The sequence below is a fragment of the Apteryx rowi genome, unplaced genomic scaffold, assembly GCF_003343035.1.
Source record: "Apteryx rowi isolate R43461 unplaced genomic scaffold, aptRow1 scaffold_323, whole genome shotgun sequence".
In the NCBI taxonomy this organism is placed as follows: Eukaryota; Metazoa; Chordata; class Aves; order Apterygiformes; family Apterygidae; genus Apteryx; species Apteryx rowi.
The window spans coordinates 506,390-515,799 of record NW_020449675.1 but is presented as its reverse complement, the minus strand read 5'-3'; the positions used below and the strand labels follow the sequence as shown (position 1 = coordinate 515,799).

Here is a 9,410-nt window from a genome sequence, read left to right as displayed (position 1 = left end):
GGCCGGGGCGGCGGGGCCGCCCACACAGCGGCCGGGGGCGGCGCCGGCCTGCGGGCAGCGGGGCCGGTGCACGCGAAGGGGGGGGCTGGGGGCTCCTGGGACCGGGGAGACAGCCCGGGCCTGCCGCTGCGGTGGAGGGACCCAGGGGGACAGCCCGGGCCCGCCATTGGGATCAGGGGGACCGGGGGGACGGCCCAGGCTCACCACTGGGGTGGAGGGGACCAGGTGACAGTCACCAGGAAAGCAGGGACCAGGGGGATGGCCCGGGATGGGGGGCCTGGAGAGAGGGACCAGTGCAGCCACTGCCAGCACTGAGGGAACCTGGGGACGACCCGCACCACRGCTGAGATGGGGCGACTGCAGGGATGGCCTGGTGCCATTGCAGGGACGGGGCCTGGGGGGACGGCGCAGCCCTGCTGCTGCAGCCGGGGAAAACGGGCTGGTACCCGTTTGGTTTGGGGGCCTGGCGTGACCCTTGCCCGGCAGCAGGACTCACGCAGGAGGCCCGAGGTGCCCTGCTCAGCCGCGGGCACGGGGGCGTGCAGTCAGCGGGAAGACACGCAGCCCCGAAGGTGGCCACGGAGGCAGAGAGTGTGTTCRCTCCAGGGCTCCTGCAGCGTTTGCTGTCCGAGCTTTCTGAAGGGCACATTGTGCTCCTGCCCGAGCTGGCCGGTGTTGAATGTCYCCATCAAGTGGGACGGGGCTGAGTCACTTGTCCGTCTTCACTGCCGCTTCATGCAGAGAAGCTGCTTCACTGATAGAAACCAGAAGCGTTGGAGCACGGCTGTCTGGGCAGGGTGACAGTGGGGGGACGTGGGATCCTTCGGCACTAGGGAGCTGTGCAAACTGTGGCTGAGGGTGCAGCGGTGGGAGAGAGGGAGCCAGAGAGGACAGACTTCCAAAAGTTGCTAAAGGGTTTTGTCTCCCTCTCTYGGTCCTCCTCTTCCATCACTCTCCGCCCTGGGAGCTGCAGGCTGTTCAATGAATGTCCTCTTGCTTCTCCGCCTTCCTTGCGCCCTGCAGATAAGGTCCTGAAGGAGCTGATCGAGCCCTATGAGCTGCGGGTGGCAAAGCTGCGTGAGTTCCTGCTGGACGTGAAGCCCTCCTTGCACTATGACATTGTGCCTCTGCTGGACCCCTATGGCCCATCGATTACAGACCCCGAGCTGCAGTGTATAGTAGTCAGTGAGGAAACTCGCAAGGGAGGGGAGGCTGTGAACAAGAAGAGACTTGAAAATGTAAAGCCTCTCCAGCAGCCTGCTGGGCTACCCCTTCCCTGCCCTCTCTTCACCTCTGTCTGCTCCTTTGCGTAGCTAAATCTGGTTTCAGGGAGACGGGGACTGGGTGAGGGAGCTTGCATCAGCTGGGGGTGGGCAGGCAGATGTGCAGCCCTGCTGTCTGACACCCCAGTGCACAGCAGCCCCGAGTTGAGTCCTGCGAAGACGGTGTGATGCCTGTGCGCACTTCTGCCAGCACCCTGCAAACTGCACAAGCAGCGTCAGGGTCAGACGTGCAGCTTTGCGGGTTCCCTTCTTCTCCTGGCTGCAGAGACTTTGCTCCTCTGCGGTGACAGAGCTGCCCTTGTGGGTGTGCTGGGGACAGCCACGGCCAGGGAAGGCCTCATTGCCACTGCTTCATTCAGGCTTTGACCTTCTGCAGAAACTCTGGGGAGCTGAAGGCTGAACCTTCGGTTCCTGCTGGCAGGGGCAGAAATCTCCCGTCCCTCTGCTCTGTGTCCAATGACAGTTGGTGGCTCACTGCCCTCTGGCTTGTGTTCTTTTGCCAGGGGCTCTCTGAGCTGGCTCTCTAYGAGATCCTCTTGGTGAAGGACCCTTACCACAGTGAGAACGAAGAGGAGAAGATCAGTTCTTCCAGCCTCCGGCAGAGATTGCTTGGGACATTGCTGCAGCCCCCACGGGTAAGAGGGGGACGCTTGGAGAATTTGTGATGGCTGTTAGTGTCCGGAGGGCTCACCCTGTTTGTTTAATGGGTCCGTTAACCCCAGGAAGCGAGCTGGGCCCCCTGTTTCTGGCTTAAAGAAGTGTTCCTAAAGACCCTGAGAGTCTGCTCCATGCCCATCCTGGTGCAAGGGGACTGGGCAGACACTGAGCAGGGATTTGCCCAGGTGCTAACTTGAATGAGCTATGGGGGGGGGGGAAGCCCTGTTTCCTTGTGAGGAAGGGGGCTGTTCCTTTTCCTTCTGTAGTGCCAACCGGGCTGGGTGGGTGACCCTGGAGCCGCTCTGTGTGGGCCCTGGAGTAGTCACCACTGTGTGTTGTCCCCATGCCATGTTGAGGGGAAGCATGGCCAGACGGGAACAGCTTGTCTTGGGGGGAGGGATGGCGCAGAAGGGGCAAGTTTCAGAGGACTACCTTCCCGCTGTCTTCTGCATGTACATGGTCCCACAGAGGAGCAAGCACCTGCTCTACAGGGCCAGAAACTTCCATGCTTATCTCCAGAACTTTTCCAGAATACGTGATAGGGATCTCTCTCCGCCACAGCCTACGGTCCCTCAGTCTTCTGACAACAGTTCTTCTTTCCTTAGAAAGACCCCGCCTTGCCTTCTCGCCCGTATGTGATTGGCCTGACTGGAGGAACAGGGAGTGGGAAAACCTCTATTGCCAAATACCTGGAGCACCTTGGAGCCTTCCTTATCGATGCTGACAAGCTGGGCCATGCCGTATACATCCCCGGTGGCCCTGCCTACGAGCAGGTGGTGGAGAAATTTGGACCAGGTAGAGCAAATGAAGTCTACAGGGAAGCCTGGCGAGCAGGGGAGGGAGGCAGGCGTGTGTCATCCTTGTAACAGCTGGGATCCAGGTCTCTTGTCTTCCCTGTGGAAATGCGGAATCCAGCCATGCTTCTCAGGCCAGCAGGCTCGGGAGAAACTGTGGCTGGAGTCAGTGTTATATCCCCAAGTTGCTGTTTATTGGTGTCTTTGTCTAGGAAGCAGCGTCTGCAGCTCCCTGCCCAGAACGCCATTCTGGCCTGTGCTGTCCTTGCTGTAGGTCATTTGGCTCCACAGCACCTAGGCTGTGCTTTGTAGTTAAATTGGTGATGGTTGGGCCTGGAGCAGGACAAAGCGCTGTTTTCCAGACATCCTCTGGGTCCCATGGCAGAACTACTTTAAACTGGCTGACTTGAAAGACTCAGCTGAGCTACTGTATATCTAGCAAAAGCTCTTCCCTGTCCTTTTCTGGAGTAATATGAAGAGAACCCAGGTCAGATCCTGGACCTCCTTTCTAGGTCCCTTTGAGTCTCTTGTTGGAATCAGTTTGCTCCGTCTGACCAATGGGCCTAGTCATACCATGAAGAAGTGAATTGGATTCATTCTTTCCCAAAACTGTTCTGCTTTTGTCTTACAGAAATCTTGAATGAAGATGGGACAATTAACAGGAAAGTCCTTGGGGCCAAAGTGTTTGGAAACCAGGTAAAATGAGCACAGAGAATGTCAATATTTAATCTGCTGAGCAAGGGACTCTCCATCTGTGCTGAGGCTTTTTATTTTTTAGCCCTTTGAACTGATGACACATTCCTGACTGTACTTTCTGGCAGAGCTCGCTCGGACAGTGATGTATGGGCAGGGCAGGACACAGAGATCCTTTCCCTGTAGTGGAGGCAGCAGCCGTGCAAAACACACTTCTTTCACCCCTGGCAACTGCTGCTTCCCAGGACCTAACTCTCCCCGTCAGGTGCACGTCCTTCACCCGTCACTGAGCTAAAGCCCTGACGTACACGTAGCCTGTACTCTGTGTCCATTATGTGACTTGGGCTGGTCCCAAGTAAGGCTCAGTGACAYGAACCTCTGCTCTCCTGTTTTGTTGGCCAGGCCAAAACTTGTTATTTCACTCAAGTTCTGTGGGTTGCTCCAGTCCAGGCATGGCTGACAGGTTCCCTCTCTCTGACTGACAAGTACTGTGTGGATGCTGATCTGCGAGGAACTCGCTCCCTTGGAGGGTGGATCTTTGCAAATTGCCTCTTGCAGTAGAGACTGAGATTCTGCCATGCCTGGCAGAGCTAGGAAGGGAGGAGGAAAAAGTGCCCTGACCCCTTCAGTAGGAGTGAGAGGCCTCTTGTCCAGTGTGGAACCCTTCTTTCCTTGCACTTAGCAAGCACGTGATAGACTTGGATGAGCAGATCCTTTCTTGGTGCCCTCTGTGATTGCCCCTCTGCCACCAACACTTCACTTGTTTGTTACCCAGGAATTCTGAAAGCAAATAACTGAAGACCCATCACGGTTCCTTCCTAGGAGCGACTGAAGTGTCTCACAGACATTGTGTGGCCTGAGATTGCCCAGATGGTCAAGAAGAAGATTGGGGAAGCAGATGCTTTAGGTAACTGGGACGCTCCCATTGGAGTACAAATGTGGGAGTTGGGATGTGTGGTCTTGTGCTGCACACTGCAATCCCAGAGCCCTGAGGGAACCTGCCTCTTTTGGCAGCAATGTGGGGATTTTCCATGCTCAAAACCCCCTGTTCTTTGCTGGGGAGCTTGCTGGGGATTCTTGCTGGTACTAGCACATCTCTGAGCAAATCCATACATTCAGTTTGGCAAGCAACTGGGACAGACTTAATTTGAGCTTTGTACTCTAAAATAGGCTGGAAATTGCTTTCTCTGTCCCAAAAGACTTCAGGTTCATTTTTGGTGTAACAATCCAGTAGGGAGCATGGTGTGTATTGCTTCTGGGAGCAGGATATTTCCCGCTCCTTGGAGATGATGTTGGTAGCTTGATAGGCGTTTCTCTGAAGGCACTGGCTGGCTGTGTCAAGGGGACCTGCCATCCCAGATGTACCCATTAAGCAAGCACAGCCACTACCTGCAGCTTTCTTTTCCACATGGGGTTTTCTGGCTCAGCAGTAAAGTCTCAGTGCTGCCAGTTTGCAGGGAACTGTGACTCCACAAGCGTAAGTGGCCTGGCTGGGTTGAACAGCCCCAAGGAGTAGCTGTGCTGCCTCACAATTGCCAGGTAATGATGACGAATGGCCTCGTTCCATAGGTAAGGCTGTGTGCGTGCTGGACGCTGCTGTGCTGCTGGAGGCTGGCTGGAAAGACATGGTCCACGAGGTGTGGACAGCCATCATCCCCGAGGAGGAGGTGGGTGATCCCCTTCTGCTCATCGCTTGCTGCCCATGATTTGTTCTCGACTTCCCCTTCGAGCGTGTGAATGTCCCTTCTTGGGCTTGCCAGGCCTTGAAGCGCATCATGGACAGGGATGGGCTGAGCGAGGAGGCTGCTCAGAACAGGCTTCAGAGCCAGATGACCAACAGCCAAAGGGTGGAGCCGGCGCACGTTGTGCTGTGCACGCTGTGGGAGCCGGCCGTCACCCGCAAGCAGGTGAGCCCTGGGCCAGCTGCAGCACAAGCGTCTGGTGAGGTGGGGTTTACCCTGAGGTCACGAAGGGGGCCAAGCCTCAGGGTCCGTCAGAGACAGTGACGGYGGTTCTGTCACTGTGGCTTGGCAGGACTCTGTGCCTCCTCGGAGGCCTGGGTCAGCTCTGCTCCCCAGTGTGGCTGTGCCTGGGCTGGGCAGGAGTGTTGTGACAGGTACCCTGTGGAGCTGGGGGCTGCTGATGAGGAGCTGGCTTCTCCTTCCTGCCCCTGCCTTGCTTTTTCCTCCCTGCTGGGAGGGGAAGAGGGAAATCTTTGGAAAGGTGCTTGTCTTGGTAGCCTGTGCAAATGAGAAGGAATCGGGGCAGCAGCACTGTGCCCTGCTGTGACCACCAGGGACGGATTTGGGGTTGTAAACAGCATGGAAGGAACAGAAAGTGCGAGACCCCTCTTTGTGTGATGTGTCGCTCCTGCCTCTGTGCTGGTGCCACTTGCCTCGTCCTCAGCCCGGCTGCAGGTGGGTTCCCGCTGCCTCGCTCAGACATGCTGTCCTGGGTTTGTTCTCGGCAGGTGGAGAAGGCCTGGGCCCTCTTGCAGGAGCGCATGAGTCAAGACCAGAGTCAGTGAGTGCATCAGCCTCCTCTTGACTCTCCCTTACTGTCATGCACGGGCACGCCGCAGATCAAGCGCTGATGGGACCTGTGGCGAGGGTAGAGTGATCCTGCTCAGGCCGTGTCCTGGCATCACGCACCAGCAGCAAGCAGGGTGCGGGCCAGGGGGAGCGCAGCGCTGGAGCTCAAACCGAAGCGGTGAGGGGCTGGGGGAGACGTCCTGCTGCGCTGCCGCAGGAGGGCACAACCGGGAGGCAGCTCCTGCTGCGGGGCATTGCTAGGGAAGTGACTCGATCGCGCAGAGCCGAAGGAGCGGGTGCAACAGCCCCTCGGGCCAAAGGGCTGAGCCATTCAGTTTGGCACATCTGCAGGCTCAGTTCTACATGTTGCTGCCAGGCCCTGGGCTGCGGAGGGCCAGGGAGGACACAAGTATAGCTGCGTTTTCTGGCCCCGATTGGTGTCYGGCCCGGCCTGCCTCCCTGCACCTGCATGGCTCTGAGCACTGTGAACCCCATACGTGTGTGACAGTAAAAGATTGTTTTCTCTCTTTGTCTGTGTCTGTGTGGTGTTTCTTGTCCCCTTCACCAGGCCCGCCTAGTCTTAACGTGGAGGCTGAACTCCTGTGGCTGCACGCCCTGCTCATAGCTCTGCTGGGGGGAAGCGGCTCGCTCTGGCGAGCATCCCTGGTGTGAGCTGCTCCAGATCCCCGGAGCTGCACCTGCCTGTGCCTCTGCCCTGGTGGGTGGCATCCCAGCCACGGCGCAGGATCTCCCCTTGCTAAACCATGGGGCGGTTACAGATTACAGGCAGAGGCTTGCGAGGAAGCAGTGTCAGGCAGCCACATCTCATCCAAGAGTCCCTGAGTCTGATCTTCGGTGCCATTCCCTGGAGAGGGGAGCTGTCTCTTTGAAGTCCCTCTGCTTCCCGCCCTCTCGGGATGGGGGATTTGCCAAAGGGCTGAGGTCTCTGCCCCCGGGGTCCTTGCCATGCCTGCTGGGTCCTTGAACAGTGCCGGGGTCCCTGCACCCAACCGGCACTGTGTTGTCCCTGCTGCGCAGCCAGAGCTGGGGGCAGGCCGGGGGCGGGTCGGTCCCGATCCCGCCCCGCACTCCCCGTGCCCCTGGGCACACGTGGGCGCCTGGTCCTGGCTCTGCGCATCCCCCACAGCAGAGCAGAACAGAGCCATGGCTGGAGCGGGGCGGGCGCTGCATGGGGTGCTCCGAGCRGCTGCAGGCTGCAACGGTGCCTCCCGGTGAGGCAGGGACCGGGCTGGGAGCGGGGCAGTGGTGCAGGACTCCGGGGCCGGCTCTGACCTCTCTCCTGTCCAGGTGTCTCGGGCCCGCGGGCCCCCGGCGGCCCCCGGCGCAGCAGCCAGCGCGGCCCTTCCTGAGCCTCATGGGCACCGGGCGCACGGGCTACGCGGAGCAGCGCGTCCTGGGGTGAGTCTGCGCCTGCTCCCTGGAGCTGCCGCCTTGGCAGGTCCCCAGGACCGGGGCTGGGGGGCCCTGCGGCCCGCGCCCCGGCGCCTGACCCACTCCTCGGCTCCCAGGTACTCGGCCGAGCAGATGTACGACTTGGTGGCCAACGTCAAGGACTACCAGCTCTTTGTGCCGTGGTGCAGCCGCTCCAAGGTGCTGTTGTGCTGCGGCGAGGTCATGCGAGCAGAGCTGGAGGTCGGCTTCCCGCCCCTTGTGGAGCGCTACGTCTCCGAGATCCACCTCAGCACCCGGCAGATCCAGGTGGGTGCTGGTGGGCTCGGGGTGGCACTGCGGGAGCCGAGGGGTGCTGGGTTGGGTGAAGTTTTGGACTGCATTTGGGCAGCAGAGCCCTGTAAGGCAGGGAGCTGGAGGGGAAGACGCTGGGCATCGCAGCAGGGCTGCAGAGCGCGGCTGTCACCTGGGACTGCACCTGCGTCCGTTCCGGGACAGAGGCACAGTGATACCACCCATCCCCCCGGCTCAGGAGCCCCAAATCCGGCCCCAYGGAAGAAGAGCTGGCACCAAGTAGGCTGGATCTGGTGGGCAGCAGAGCCAGCCGCAGCCCTCAAACTGTTCCAGCTGGTGTCCAGGGCCACACAGCTCATTTCTGCTTTGAAAACCATCAGCAAATAACTGGGGATCAGGCTTTCTCCGCTGCTTAGCTCAGCACCGGTTGGGGCGACACACGGGGCTTGGGAGCAGAGCAGCCGGAGCCTTTTCCGAGTGACTCKTGGTGGCTCGGTCTCAGCTGACGTGCCCTCTCCCGTCCCGCAGGCTGTGTGCAAGGACTGCCGGCTTTTCAGGCACCTGGAGACGCTGTGGCGGTTCGGGCCGGGGCTGCCGGGGCAGCAGGACACCTGCTCGCTGGACTTTTCGGTGAGTGCCGCCCGCCGCTGTGGGCTGCCAGGTGGGGAGTGCTGCCGGCGCCATCCTCCACCGCCACATGGGGGGTGCTGCCGGCCCTTGGATCGCTCTGCAGCACCACTGAGCCTCTGCTCCCTTCCAGATCTCCTTCGAGTTCAGGTCGGTGCTGCACTCCCAGCTGGCCAGCCTCTTCCTCAACGAGGTGGTGAAGCAGATGGTGTCGGCCTTCGAGGGCCGGGCGGGGAAGCTGTTCGGGCCGCAGGCTGCTGTCCTGCCCCCCCGGTGCCAGCAGGCAACGCGATGCGCCTGAGGATGCCGCAGCCGCAGCGGCAGCCCCTGGCTTCACTGCTCTGTCTGCCTTTTTGGTTGGACTCTTATTACTGGCCCTGTTCAGGGCCTCATCCTATTTATGTCTATTTAACCCAGCTRTCCTAGAGATAATTTATTTTTCTAATCCCTGTTTCTGTTTAATGCTGTTGACATAAGGACCAAAAGCCCATCATCCAGATCTGTTCTGTGGCGCTTACAGGTGTTCACAGAAACAGACTGCAAATGCTCTATTTATAATGTTTCATCAATAAAACTTGGTGTGAAGACTGCCTGCTTGGAACATTCTTCTCCCTGTGCTTCCGCCCGGGGTTTTATCGCCTCTCTGCAGCCTCTGAACCTTCTGGGAAGTGAAGCAACAGCAGCAAGAACGGATCCAGCCTGGTCACGCACACAGGAAGACGAAACAGGGCCGGGGGAGGCCGGCAGCGGGGATGTTTGAGCCTCCCTCATCTCACACACGGCTGCCAAAGCTTTCTGAACAGCTCTGGGGCAGGACCGTGGGGAAACACCTGCGACCTGGCAGCGCCGCTGGGTCCGGCACGAGCTGCTCTGCTCCCAGCCACGGCAGCGAGCTGACGCCACCCGGACTGCATAACCGCGGTCCGGCACGAGCGTCCCGGGACAGGCTGTGCCGCGAGCACGCAGACGTGCCCCGGGGCGCCCGGGCCTCGCCACCGGCACCGGCGGGGCAGGCGGGCAGCRGCGAACCCAGTGCGGGCCAGGCGCGAGGTCGCCTCGGGGAAGGTGACGGGCAGCTCGGCCCCGGGGGCTCGGGCAGCCGCGGGGCCGCTGCCTGAGGC

The 9,410-nt window shown here is 59.9% G+C and overlaps 2 protein-coding genes across 5 annotated transcripts; both read left to right on the top strand.

Annotated features, from left to right (window-relative positions):
- Positions 1-365: 365 nt before the first annotated feature.
- On the top strand, positions 366-6,487 carry COASY (Coenzyme A synthase). The gene is made up of 9 exons (XM_026071194.1): positions 366-692; positions 834-1,238; positions 1,787-1,918; positions 2,546-2,735; positions 3,366-3,430; positions 4,250-4,334; positions 4,997-5,094; positions 5,188-5,334; positions 5,898-6,487. Exons 1-9 carry the CDS (start codon positions 366-368, stop codon positions 5,952-5,954), a joined length of 1,506 nt encoding a protein of 501 aa, XP_025926979.1. The 3' UTR covers positions 5,955-6,487.
- LOC112968742 (coenzyme Q-binding protein COQ10 homolog B, mitochondrial-like) lies at positions 6,044-8,879 on the top strand. 4 transcript variants are annotated; one of them, XM_026071269.1, is made up of 6 exons: positions 6,044-6,136; positions 6,527-6,676; positions 7,267-7,377; positions 7,488-7,677; positions 8,191-8,292; positions 8,423-8,879. In XM_026071269.1, the coding sequence occupies exons 3-6, from the start codon at positions 7,334-7,336 to the stop codon at positions 8,588-8,590; spliced, it is 504 nt and encodes a 167-aa protein (XP_025927054.1). In that variant the 5' UTR covers positions 6,044-6,136; positions 6,527-6,676; positions 7,267-7,333; the 3' UTR covers positions 8,591-8,879. The 4 variants fall into 4 exon arrangements, with proteins under 4 accessions (XP_025927054.1, XP_025927055.1, XP_025927053.1 ...); XM_026071270.1 differs by having other exon boundaries at positions 6,527-6,900; XM_026071268.1 differs by having other exon boundaries at positions 6,527-7,190.
- Positions 8,880-9,410: the final 531 nt, after the last annotated feature.